The 14,247-nt window shown below is 40.6% G+C and overlaps 1 protein-coding gene across 2 annotated transcripts in view; it reads left to right on the forward strand.

The window, feature by feature from the left end:
• Positions 1–13,776, forward strand: part of vps50 (VPS50 EARP/GARPII complex subunit) — an 83,093-nt gene extending 69,317 nt beyond the window's left edge. For both annotated transcript variants that reach the window (XM_054763384.1, XM_054763385.1), the window contains 5 exons: positions 790–886; positions 1,454–1,612; positions 6,238–6,359; positions 10,879–11,068; positions 11,917–13,776. In XM_054763384.1, coding sequence (XP_054619359.1) covers positions 790–886; positions 1,454–1,612; positions 6,238–6,359; positions 10,879–11,068; positions 11,917–12,036 — 688 coding nt within the window. In that variant the 3' untranslated portion in view covers positions 12,037–13,776. The remainder of the gene's footprint in view (positions 1–789; positions 887–1,453; positions 1,613–6,237; positions 6,360–10,878; positions 11,069–11,916) is intronic.
• The last annotated feature ends 471 nt before the right edge of the window (positions 13,777–14,247 follow it).

Below are 14,247 nucleotides of genomic sequence, written 5' to 3' on the forward strand. Positions count from 1 at the left end.
GCGAGCAGTAGTTTACAATATTGTTATGTTATATGACAATGTTTAATGTATAATCATGAAAATGATTAAGAAATACCTTCTTGAAATATTTAACTCTTGTGTATAGTGAGTCTATATAATATACTGTATATATTTCAGTCTTCATCACGCAGTAGTCCAGTCTTTCGAAACCGGTTGGTGATAGTGGATTTTTTAACACTGCTCCATGCTGTCAGGATCCACTGGCAGCAAAAATAGCTAGATCGATTGCCTTTAAAAGCCTTTGACAGCTGCAATGTATACATTTGTTCATGCGTTTTCCATGTTGAGGTTAGAACGTGACCATAAATTAGACACATCACTGTACAGTATAAGCCGCAGGGTTCAAAGCGTGAGGAAAAAAGTAGCGGCTTATACACCAGAAATTACGCTACACTTACAGTATACCCATAAACAGTCCTCTCTAATCTAATCAAACCCAGTCTCGAGTGATTTTTGTGTCTTTCAGTTCCGTTGGTCACCTCAGACCTGCTCATTCCCTTTTTATTCATTACAAAGTAACACATCATAGGCATAAATCCAGTTATTTCTTCATTTCGATGAGTGGGATGCTTTAGTTCTGGTCACATTGACCAGGTTATGAGCTAAAATGTAAATCGGTGTGTTTTTTGACAACCGGAGTGTTAATAAATGTGTATGAGTAGTATTGATTGGGATTGCATCTGTAGACTTGTTTTAGAATATTCCTGCTGGTAGCGACACTTACTTTTCATATAATCAACATTTTTGTCCTTTTTTTTTCCCCCCCAGTGTGTTTTTAGCTGAGCAGTTTGAGTCGCTCCAATCCCATTTGGACACGATGATGCCCGCTGCCAAAAAGCCCTTTCTGCAGCAGTTCTATTCCCAGGTAGAACACACAAAATACTCCTTTTTGGTGTAATTACAATAAATGTTATTTGTCACTCTCGGCTGTAGATGCGTGATCCAAATCTCCAATGCGGAAACAGTGAGCTCAAGCAAACCTTTCGAGGTGATAAATAGTGACAGAATTGACATTTAAATTTCTAAGCAGCATGTTTAACGTAAGTTGATTGTTCTTTTCAGTGTTTTTCTGCACATTATGGCTGCTAAGTAGCGGGGTATGTTTTAAAAACCTCCAATTGAAGTATTCCGGATGCACCTACACCATTTCCAACCAACTTAAAGAACCAATTCGTAACCCATCAATGTGTTCGGCAAAGAAAATGATCTGTCACTCAGAAGCGTGCAAGCTGTTTCCTTTTGTGTACCCTTGACATTTGAAATGTTTAAATGATGGCATTGATTGAATGCCATGTTGCATGAGTTCTCCGCTGGAAATGTTATCACATGCATACAGACCTGTATCACACTAGAAGAGATGTGGAAGCCTGATGGCTACTGCTTACGTATGTTATATGAACAATTACATGTAGACACGTCTTCCTTCTCCCAGACCGTGTCTACAGCCAGTGAACTGCGGAAGCCGATATACTGGATCGTGGCAGCCAAAGCCATCGACTACGAGCAGATGTTGCTCTTGATGTCCGGCGTTAAGTGGGATATTAGAGAGATCATGTCCCAGCATAACATATATGTGGATGTCCTGTTAAAGGTAATGTTGCTAAAGGAGCGTGCGTGGGATGTTGTAGCATGGAAATGTGAAATGTTTGCATGAACCAGAAGGCTACATTTGATTCATATCTGTCTGTGAATTGTACAGTGTGTGCGCAGGTGAGTTTTATTAGGATCACCGTCAATCTACTTTTTTGTGTTCGCATCAGTACTTGAGCGCTCAATATGAGGTAAAAATGCTAGTCATTTTCTCCTTCATAAATTAAATGTAATTAAAAAGACATCAAATAAAAAGCAATTTTCATGTGGCATACAGCACATATTTCGTTAACCCTTTTATCATATCTTCTCATAGGACAATATCATAGAAATTACACTTGGATATACTTCAGGGTAGTTAGTGTGGCTTGGCCTCTTCACGCACGTCGTCTTAGAGGTGTGTTTGGGCTCAAGCTGTACACTGACTACTTTAAAGAAGATATACCATATACAGTAAGTCACATCAGTCAAAATAACATGAAGAAGTTGCACTGAACTGTAAGTGGCATTTACCGGGATTTATGATCAAGCTATCATCAGAGCGAGCTTTTTAAGGGAGAATCATGGCGCCACTCCTGGCTACTAAGTCATTTTTGTGGTTGTATCAAACAGATGTATTTTAATACCATAACTTCATTTTTGTATTCACAATTGAATGAAAATCATACGTCTATTTAGTTAGTCAGTGGCTGACACAGCAGCTACAATCTCCAAGGTGGACACAATTCGTGTCCTAAATAAACAACACTGCTGTCTAAAATACAATATTTCTTAATCCACACTGGTATCATATAATCATAGTGGCACATTACTTACAGACACAATCTCCAAGGCAGAAGCATATTAGAAAGTATTCCGTAGCAAAAAGCGTCCGGTATGCTCTGTATTGTTCAGTTTGTGTGCCTAAATTGCGCCACAAGCTCAACTCAATGAATAATTGCGGCCACTAGGTGTCGCCAAAGAAACAACTACCGCCCCACTTTAACTTTAAGGCTGCAAATGTTCAATTATAAACTACCAGTCAAACGTTGGGAGACACTTCCTCATGCTATTGAATCAGAAAGTGTGTCCAAACATTTGACTGATGGTGTATAAATATTTTGAGATATAAGTTGCACTTGACTGTAAGTCGCAGGATACTGGAATGTGAGGGGTGTACTAAATTTTGTGAGATACGTGTATATAGTACACACTGTGTATGCACTGAGGTCATCGTCACAGTCATTATACTGCACTTTTTTAACAGTGCCACAAAAACACAATTTCAAATATTGATTTTTTTACATGTCTTTCAACCTTCTAACAAATATTTTTGATATTATATCCTCTGTAGCCCTTTTCTCCCTCTCCCCTGAGGAGAACACAAGCTCCTATCATGCTGGCTGAATACAAACAGCCGGATGTGGCCGTAAACTTGATTGGAGACACTGAAGCAATCGCATAAAAATGGCAAGAAGTCATGCTGAACAAACACTTTTTTTTTACTTTGACAATACACATTTTAATGCAATATACTACCTCAGTGTTCTCTTGCATTTTATGAACAGATTACGTGAATACCATCTGAACAATACCATCAATCATGGCTGTAATGGCTTATTGTTGTGTGATCCTTTATGTGAAAAGAAATCTTTGTTCCACTTGACTTTCAAAGCTATTATCTGAAATCATGTGAACAACCTGAAATATGAGGGTGGAGTTCAATGTTTCCCTAAAGTTTTAGTGTTGATTTTTAATTTATTTTTGCCTGCTCATTGAAAAAGACTCACTAAATGAGTGGTCCAAGGGAGAGAATTTTTCTCGACAGACACAGAGGGATTTCTACGTAGATATTACCCTAATTTCCGGTGATGCTGTTGATTTATGACTTATGTATGAACGAACTGCTACATTCAAAATTTGAATGCATCTTCTTAATGGCTTATACTGTATTTGTATTTTACTTCATTTAGCCATTTGTATGCCTGAAAATGCCTTATTCAACGATTAAACAGTATGATTTATTAAGTAATATGCCGTATTTTCCGGACTATAAATTGACCTTTTGTTCATGGTTTGGCTGGTCCTGCATCTTAAACTCCAGAGCGAATTATATATATTTTTTTTCTCCACACGGACAGCCGCGAGAGGGCGCTCTAGACTTGTGTGACAGTATGTGCTACTCTCCTCACTCCTGTACCACTGAAAATTAAATGTGAACATCAAATAAAGACAACTGAGAAAGATGGAACAAAAATTCCCCCCAAAAGAAAATCATATTCTGCAGATTACAAGCTGCAAGTGAACTTGGTATGTTATGTTGTTTAGGCTATAGTTATCTGAGTAACTGTTAGTATGTTGCGTTAACATACCACCTGTTTGTGTTATTCAGACGATGTGGGCCTGATGGCCTCATTGGGCTGTGACCTTCAGCGTTTACTGAGGCGGTTTGCAGCTGAGTGTGAAGCTTCTGGGATGACTCAGCACTCCAAATCCGAGGCCATGGTTCTCAGTCGGAAAAGGGTGGATTGCACCCTCCGGGTTGAGTTCAAGTATCTCAGGTTTTTGTTCACGAGTGAGGGGAGGTTGGAGCGTGAGGTCGACAGGCGGATCGGCGCAGCGTCTGCAGTAATGCGGTCACTGTACCGGACCGTTGCGGTGAAGAGAGAGCTGAGCCGGAAGGCATAGCCTTAGGGTGGCTGGACTCACCCTAAGAGATAGAGTGAGGAGCTCAGTCATCCGGGAGGGGCTCAGAGTAGAGTTGTTCCTTCACTTCGAGAGGAGCCAGTTGAGGTGGCTCGGGCATCGAGTCCGGATGCCTCCCGGGCGCCTCCCTGGTGAGGTGTTCTGGGCATGCCCAGCCGGAAGAAGGCCCCGGGGCAGACCTAGGACACGCTGGAGGGATTATGTCTCACAGCTGGCCTGGGAAGGCATTAGTGTCCTCTCGGTGGAACTGGAAGAGGTAGCCGGGGACCGGGAAGTCTGGGCTTCCCTACTGAGACTGCTATCCCCGCAACCCGGACCCGGATAAACGGAGGAAAATGGATGGATGGACCACGTTACGTTAACAGACGCCTAATTAGCCATGTCATTGTTATTACTGTAACTTGGCTTTCAAGATGAAATGTCTGTTCTTGGTCTCTGATTTTATCAAATAAATTTCCCCCAAAAAATGCGACTTATAGTCCAGTGCAACTTATATACGTTTTTTATCATCTTCATTGTGCATTTTTGGCTGGTGCGAGTTATACTCCGGAGCGACTTATAGTCCGGAAATTACAGTGTGTTTGGAAAAATGTGATGGCGTGAAGCTGCAGAGGGACGACCATGCTGCATGAACAAGCACCTCTTTAGACTGAATGGCTGAAATTATTTGGGTGATGTTTGGCGGGCCAAATGAAAAGCTTTGGCTGGCCAGATGCGGCTTGCAGGTCGCCTGCTGAGGACCACTGCACTAAATAATCACCTTTATGCATGCTCATCATGCATTTTGCATTGGGGGACGCATACAGAGAGGTCAGAGAAGGATTGTAGGGTGTGCAATCATGAAAAGACCCACATCTCTCTCTCCACATTCCCATTAAGGAACATGTTAAATCACAAATCCATATATTATGCATGTATGAATATATTGATGGATAATACAATATTCCAGTCATAGAGTTAAGTTAAAAAAAAAACAAACTTCAACTTACGGTACCTATTGAATTCCCAAATGGCTCACAGATCTTCATCTGGCTGTGGCAGCTCTGTGGTTAAGTCTAACTAACGTAGCTTATGAACTAAATTGCCTTGGGGACAAATCCCAGAGTCACTGGCCTGGATTAAGCGCTTTACGTTGTCAAAATGGTCCAGTTGATGGGCTGACATGGTGCCTATTACAACTAGCCTGTCCCGTTCCCCGGCGGGTGCTAATAACCCACTCTAACAACTTGTCAGATACACATAATGCAAGCACATTGTGCCATGTGCATTGATTGAAACGAGCGTGCCACTTTTTTCCTATACTGCAGGCAGGAAGATATTTTATTCATGAATTCAGGTTTATCACGAGCATTCAACAATGACATTGATTTGCATATAAAGTGGCATGGAGATGCTGTAGCCTCCAAATGACTTCATTGAGAAAATGCTGACGTAAGATACTATTGTGAAGATATTTAAGACTAAATAGCATTTTATTCAAGGATGCAAAATTATGAACAGTTGTGTATGACAGCTATCACAATGTTCTTTTTTTTCGTTTAATTGAGTAAAAAAGTATAGTATGGCTGAAGACACGCTAGAAAAGTAGCCTTCACATTCATCATGATTGTATTTATGTTAAAAAGAGATGCATCATCTTAAAAAACCCACACAATTTTAGCTCCCATGTGTCAAACACCTTAGACATGTATGAATACGGAAATAAAATGGATGTGCACATGGTGAGTGCACAGCAGGGGGCTCAAAAAAGCTTCACATAATAACAGTGAAGCGTAAAAACAGTGTGCATAGCACATCTGTAATGCTCCCAACTGGTTTTGCATTAAACTGGCTTAGCTGGAGAATTGAAGGTAAATTTCACACACACGCTGAATGCTGCTTTCTCTAGGGAGACAATATCGTAGTCTCACTCCATATCTGTTTCCTTTTCCTTCTTTCAAGGAATTTGAGATGTTTAACAAGCGGCTTGGCGACGTCTCCAGACACGTGCGCATCCCACTGCCTGTGTCCAATGTCCTGTGGGAGCACTGCATCCGCTTGGCCAACAGGACTCTTGTAGAAGGGTAAGAAAGTCAACCGTATTGATAATTATCATCATGAATGCAGTGACTGTGTTTTAACTCGACATCTCAACATGGCCCAGAAACCTTGTCATTTTATTTTTTATTTTTTTTACATTCAGTTAAGATGTTTTTTTCTCCGTTTCATGATTTAAACCTGATTGTTTCATTTATGGTGCACATCCACGGTTGCAATCGGTGTGGTATCCGTTAAAGACACGGTTAAAGACCATGTGCATTCCTGAGTCAGCCCTCTTTTGTTCCTGAACCTGCAGCAATTTGCAATAAAGCGGCACATCGAAAACAATTTCAATAAATAAAATTAATTAAATATAAGATATTAATACAAATAAAATAGAAATAAAAAAATACAAGAAAAAATGTAATAATAAAAATAAAATAAAATAACTTTATTCCAAAATGTATTCAAATAACTTTATTTATTCCAATCTAACGGAGTTAAAGTCTTTCCTTTTTTCTAGTGTAGGAAGCTACACAGACTAAAAGCATTTGACAAACTACCCTCTCATAGACAATTTTCTTTTTTTGGCACACTGCACAACGTAGTAGCATAGCGTTATGTCATTTGTTGATTTCTGCAAGCAGCCGAACCACCTAATTAAGTCGTCAGTGAGTGAATGTCAACACTGCTTTTTTCATGGAAAAGAAAGAGAAGAATATAACCCTTTAGGGGTCTGAGTTTTTGTTCAGTTTTGACATTACTAGTTCAAAAGGTTGTAGCTTAAAAATGGTTAAATGAGAAAAACCATCAGTGTGACCCAAAGTTTGTGATGGGATTAAATTCACTCATCTAATTTGCATATTATGACATCACCAGGCCCAGATTTTGTCAGATCCCTGTCTCCACGATACCGGCTCATCAAAATGTCTGATCCACTTGTGATACTCTTCCTCATCTCTCAAGCCATCATCATCGTTATTTACAGCAGGATCTTGAACACCACTGCTACCTCCACCGCTATTATTACATAGATAGATATAAATCTATTATGCTTGTGAATATTTTCATTTCCTTTTTGCCGAAGAGTCTTGCCGTGGATAGTACTGCGTAAGCCGTTTGTTTTACATTCCCTCTACCTCCCTCACCATTAGCGGTGTTTTGACAACCCACAAAGGCCCCTCCTATCACCCCGAGCACGGTGAAGCATCGGCTCACGTATGCTACGTATGCTGTGTGTGAACTTTTAAACTTTGCACAGCAACACGCCCACCCATGTTGCTCAGATTGAAGTTACAGATGTCATCTCCTGGTGTCATCTCCTTATTTGCAGAAATGGCGTGTTAAATTCTGCAATGTTGGTCGGCGCAATTTTGCTTGGCGCTTAAGGGGTTAAGTCCACCAGAAGGACATTGTAATGTACATTGCCCATATTTGGAGGCAATTTCCAGAATTCCTAGATACAGTGCCACCTTGGTTTTCGTCATTAATTTGTTCCAAAAGGTCAGAGAAAAAACGAAACATATGAAACTGAGGGAAAGGCTTCTTGAGACGTCATCTGTACTTCTGTGAAGAATGGACGTTTCGCTCCTCATCCGAAGAGCTTCGTCAGCGAACTAATAAGTGCTGGTAGCTTAGGCCTTAAATACAGTAAGAGTGTGCGGAATTGGTGTGCCAACACCCTCCTCCTATTCACAGAAGTACAGATGACATCTCAAGAAGCCTTTCCCTCGATGGACAACTCCTGTACGACTGAGAGCCTACACAGACGCATATGAAACCGAAGCAATTTTTGCCATAGGAAAGAATGTAAATCCAATTAATCTGCTCCAGACACCCAAACATATGAACAAAAACATTATTTTATAGACAATAATTATAGTTTTACTTCCCGTACTTCCTGGTGAGGTTGAATCCAATAATGTTTCTTGCCTTCTTTATCAAAGTTCCGGCACGTGCAACTTTCTCTGGCTCCATGGCGGGTTATTTAGCAGTCGCACTCAATAAAAAATGACTCTCAAACAGTGAGTCAGCGACACATAAGGTGCTTTGTTTGGGTACTTGATTTTGCAGAACGATGCAAACTACTTTAAGTGCAATATGGTATCAAAGTTGAGTGGAAATTTTTGACGAAAACCGAATCATACGAAAGCTGTGGTGTATGAAAACCGAGGTTTCACTGTACATGAAAGACACAACATGAATTTGAAATTCCTCCCAAAGATAGTGCTGTCATGCACCAAGAAGAACAAGCGGGCGGGTTCCTATGGGATTATGCTTCCAGAAAACAACTCTAAATTCTCCCCGTCTCTCTTGCTTTGTTCATCTGCCGTCTTTGCTCAGGCTCATGAGGGAATTGCATGACACGGCCCACTCTCGCTAACTGTAAAACGCATTTGACACATCTCTTTGCAAAGCATTTCATCACTTTCTCGCCCGATATGGGTTGTGATAGGTGACAGGATGGCACCGTGTGTTTTTTTTGTTGTTTTTTTTTTTTGTGCACTCCCTGTGTCCTTGTGGTTGGGTGGATCTGATGAACTCCTTTCAGCCGTCAGACTTGGAGCGCAGCAATGCTGAGTCATGGCATCTTTATGATGATGTGAGACTGCAGTCAAGCTTGGCTGCTAATTTGCACAGGTTGCGCTTTACAAAAAAAACAAATGCTTTTTAAGTGCTCTAGTGCCACATGAGTCTTTTAACAGTGGACATTAAGTGCACCCACTAAGAACTGGGAGCATGTGACTTTTCCTCACATTCAGTAAATTAACTTCTGAACCTGGCTCATCATAACTGCAGCGTCAGGCAACTTTCAACACATTACTGGCACACTAGAAAGTAGAATTTATAAGTACAATTTCTCTTTTTCTAGCCTAGCCCCTGCACACTCAAGTGTTTTCTTTAGCAGTCTGACAATAAAAACAGGCAGGATGGCAACGCATATGAAACAAAGACTTTACACTGTGCAAAGATAAACTTTACAGTAGATAAACACATTTTTGGTATAAATTTGAGACTGGTAGAGCTGCTCAGCTGATCAAAGCTGATCCTTGAGAGAAGTTAAAGGCTGTTTTCTGATCAAAGATAACCCTCAGGGGTATTACAAGCAAGACAAAGCCATTCTGTGTCATTTTAACATTAGACGTTGAAACATCAAACACTAGACTTGACTGATTTAAGGCCGTAGATCATTTTGTACACTGACTCACATTTTTATTTGATCTGCTCGACTTTTATTTTGAAAAATGATAAGCTCTCTATCATTTGTCTGTGCCTTTTTTTCCCCTCCACATCTTTCTGTTTGATGCCTGACCAATTAAACACAGGAGGTGATCTTCACTGATACCTTTAGAACAGCCACGACTTCTTCGCGGATGCGGGAAGTGGTGGTGACAATGCATACCCATGCAGGAACAATGCGCATCACACATACTATTGTCGTGCACTCGATGCAAACAGTACCTGTGTAATTAAGTGTAAATAAGTCATGCGGGAGTGTGGTCGATTCGTGCCGACACAGCGCGGCCGTGTGTTGTTTACATACATCTGAAATGACGACAATCTTGTCTTTAAGCCATAAAATTTGGAGGTCTTGCACCATTGTCCCGGTACAGTCCATCGCCTTTCTCTTTTGTGCGGCCCATGCGTTTGTTACATTGTGTATCTTTGTCTGGCAGCACCAACTCTGATATAAACAAATGCTGTTGCCCTAAAAATGGCACCCGCGGCCCACAATGCATTGCACAATACGTGCAAGTGTCGCGAGAGTTTGTCTTCAAGATCCAAGATGGCGACGCTCACAAACCGGTTGCCAACCAAGCAGGCGAACTCAAACAAAGGCAAAATTTTCAAACATTTTTTGGATGTTAACCGAAAAACGCGCTAACCGAGGTGGATGTTAACCGAGGTACCACTGTACATGCATGTACTGTGTGTGTGTGTGTGTGTGTGTGTGTTTTTTTTTTTTTTTTTTTTTTTTAACAATAGCATCTGGCCCTCTGAGTGAGAACAATTCTGGCCGTTGGACAAATTAAACTGAGGACCCCTGAGTTAAACATTGCCGGATGGACCATGCAGTTCTAGTTATTGTATTGGATAGTGTACAAAATTGTCATTACATGAAATACTTGGGATCGCCTCACCTCATGCTAAACGGAAAATAAGATCAGTGACACTGTTGAAAGTGACCTGTTCATCTATCAAACTTGTGCATTTGTCACAGACAAACAAGTGAAATGTGACTCCATTTTGAGTTTGGCAAATGCCAGCTTTGCGATGAGCTGAAGCAGCAAGTTAGCGAGCGCACCATTTGGCTTGTGGCGCCTCCATGGCACAAGGGTGTCTGTGATTTGCTGCTTGAAAATGAAAATCGCAGAGTGCCATCTGGCAACGCGAGGACTATGAAATGTGTCTGGCGAGTTAGATTTGGGTCTGCGCGACGTTTAGGGTGGCAGAAGTACAAACAGTAATGAGAAATTCTCCAGCGGTCGGACACAAACAAACCCATGTGGTGACAAATATTCATCTCTTATTTTCTCTCTGGTGATCTGGCCTCTTTCACAGCTATGCTAACGTGAAGAAATGCAGCAACGAGGGTCGAGCCCTGATGCAGCTGGACTTCCAGCAGTTCCTGATGAAGTTGGAGAAGCTCACAGACCTGAGGCCCATTCCTGATAAGGAGTTTGTGGAGACCTACATCAAGGCCTACTACCTGACTGAGAATGATATGGAGCAGTTCATCAAGAATCACAGGGTGAGACGAGATGTTTGCGTGTCTCTTTCTTACACTGGTGTATGGCAGCTGTTTGACTCAGCCAACAGTATATCTTTACCAACGTTTTGTTCTCAATACAGTCAATCCTGGGGTTACGTTCCAGGACCACCAGCAAATGGTGGGGAAAAAAACGCAAGGAATTAATACGCCCATAAAAATGTACATTTTAGACACACAACACTTCCAAACCTTCCTGTTCTCCTCTGATTTGGGATAAACATTTGCAATAAAAGTGACAAATTATTTAATTCAACTTCAGAACCAGGTTTAAGCCCTAAATATTCATAATTCATGAAATGTACGAGGATCCACAGAATCACAGTGCGCATTTTACATTTCATCTCTTTTTAATAAAAAAATATTTATAATACTATATATTATAAAAATATTATATAATAATAATAAAAAAACTGCTAAATTTAGTTGAATTTATTACAATGTAAAACACATTAAAATAAATAGAACATTTTATATAATAATATATGTTAATATCATATGGGCATATGCATAGTATCTTGTGTTTGTCCACTCTAGAAACTTTCAGTCTAACTCCTCTCAAACTTTTCTATGTCCCGTCCTCCAGTGAGATGCACTCTGTTCTTGGTGGGCGTCTGATGATTGTTCAGTTTGTTTTGTAATTCCTTATTCTTTTTGGATCAATGTTGACAAGTTCAGGAGCTCCCGAGGGCTCCGCAATGCATCTTTAGACGTCACCATAAACTTCATCTGTACAGATGCCATGGCTGTTATTTTCTTTCTTCCCGCTACAGGGTGAGACTACTGTATCCCTGTTCTGTGAAAGACGTGTATTTGTCATTTTCTTGCAGGAGTACTCCATGAAGCAGCTCGCAAACCTGGTGAACGTTTGTCTGGGCTCCCACATAAACAAGAAGGCCCGCCAGAAACTCCTGGCAGCCATTGATGACATTGACAGACCCAAGAGATAGACTGCATCTTAATGCAGCAAGCAGCTTAAAGACATGGGACAGTCATCATAGAATGTCAAATACATACAGGTATATATAAATATATACATGCAGTATATATTAGTCCATACAGTAGCACATACAGTAAAACTTCTGCTGTATAGAAGTCAAACTCCTGATTGTAACCAAATGCTTTCTTTGGATGGAATAACAAAGTACTCACACTCTAGTACTCACACCTAAAGTGCAGCGCGTTTAGGTAGTGTGAGTGCTCTCATCCATACTCACATTCAGCACACTTCTCTCCTTTTGGTATGATTGGAAGATGCACGATTCCATGCACAAGAAGTCATAGCATTACTGTAATTCTTAATGATATGACACGTTTCATAATGGAAATAAAATACAAACACTCAAAATAATCCAACCCATGGCACGCTCACTCATCAGCAACTACATTCATGTGTGTAATTAAGATGTGTCATTTAATTAATGTGATTGCCCCTCTCCCAAGTCATGAATGAAAACCGCCACCTTTCACAACAGAAATCCGGAAATCTCAAAATAAGACTGGAAATAATCCACAAAGTCAGCAGTAGAGCAGTATAGAAGTGATGGGGTAAGCAAATGGTATGAATGGCCCTCTTGCATGTTATTAATTACAACCACCACCTTGCACAGTAAGACAAAGAAAATCTCACAGCAAGACTAGAAATAATCCACAGTTAGTAATAGAGCCATATTGAAATGATGGGACAAGCAAATGGTATGAATGTCCCTCCTGCAAGTTATTCATGACAACTGCCACCTTGCACAATAGAAATCTGAAAATCTCAAAACTAGAAATAATCCACAAAGTCAGTAATAGAGCAGTATAGAAGTGATGGGACAAGCAAATGGTATGAATGGCCCTCTTGCATGTTATTAATTACAACCGCCACCTTGCACAGTAAGACTAAGAAAATCTCACAATAAAACTAGAAATAATCCACAAAGTCAGTAACAGAGCAGTTTCAAAGTGGTGGGACAAGCAAATGGTATGAATGTCCCTCTTGCAAGTTATTAAGAACAACTGCCACCTTGCACAATAGAAATAAGTAAATCCCTGAGTAAGTCTGAAAATAATCTACAAAGTCAGTAATACAGCCGTACAAAAGTGTTGGGACAAGCAAATGGTCTGAATGGCCTAGCGGGAATACGCCCTAATCCTCGTATATGCACCATGATGCTCATTATCATGTGTGTTCCCAAGAATGAAAAGTGTAAAATAAAGCAGCATCCATCACTTTGTACCAAATGTGATTCATTTAGCTTTGAAAAAAACCTGTAGCACATCAACGCACTGAGTGTTTGTCCCCAATGGTTTGACATTCTAATTCACTTTAACCATGTATTAGCAGACGCTGCATAGTGACACACTTCAGGGTATTTGTGCCTGAACGGTTCCTGCTCGTTTTGCTTTTGCGTGTTTTGTGGAAGGATCTTTAATATAATTCATTGAGCAAAATCTTTAGATTGTACGTGCAGCACCTGAACATTGTTGTGACGATGTGGGGATGACATGCCGTCCAAGGGGTGTGATTGTGACTTTACAAGAAGAAGAATACTGTAAATGTGAATGTTTTGAACAATGTATTTATTTGTAGCTCTGTGTCTTGTTGGAGTGTTAGTCATTATCATGTAATTCCTCTCATGAAAATACTTGTAATCATCATCAGTGCTGTAATTAGAGCTGAATCCTAACAAATAAACACAATAATAGTGCACATTTATAGCACTGTATCGCCTGCTTTTATTCTTAGAATAATGATGGTACCTAACCTTTTCCAAAGCATGTATGGTGGCAGTCTCATCAGAATATACAAGCGGTACCTTTCAGTGATGCCGCGCTCCATTCTAATGATGCTCTCCTCAAGCAGGAGGTGGACTCTGTCAGATAAATGAACGTGGGCATGCTGTGTGGTTACACACCCCTCAGACACTCAAAGAAAGAACAAACACTGAAAGACGCCATGTGCTCAACTTGTCCTTTTACATTTCTTTGTTTTGGGATGAACAAGGTCAAAGTTGCGTCCGTGGTGTCACTTACTGATACAGTGGAAGCTGTCTTAAAAAGTCAGACAACTCGGATCCAAGTCCAAGGCGACGTCGACACACACGATCCAAATCCATTATTTCTTTGAAAAATCGGTCCGTTTATGTTGACACGGGTTGTGGTGTTGTTAACTTCGT

This window comes from Dunckerocampus dactyliophorus, chromosome 20 (assembly GCF_027744805.1).
Source record: "Dunckerocampus dactyliophorus isolate RoL2022-P2 chromosome 20, RoL_Ddac_1.1, whole genome shotgun sequence".
Taxonomy (NCBI): Eukaryota; Metazoa; Chordata; class Actinopteri; order Syngnathiformes; family Syngnathidae; genus Dunckerocampus; species Dunckerocampus dactyliophorus.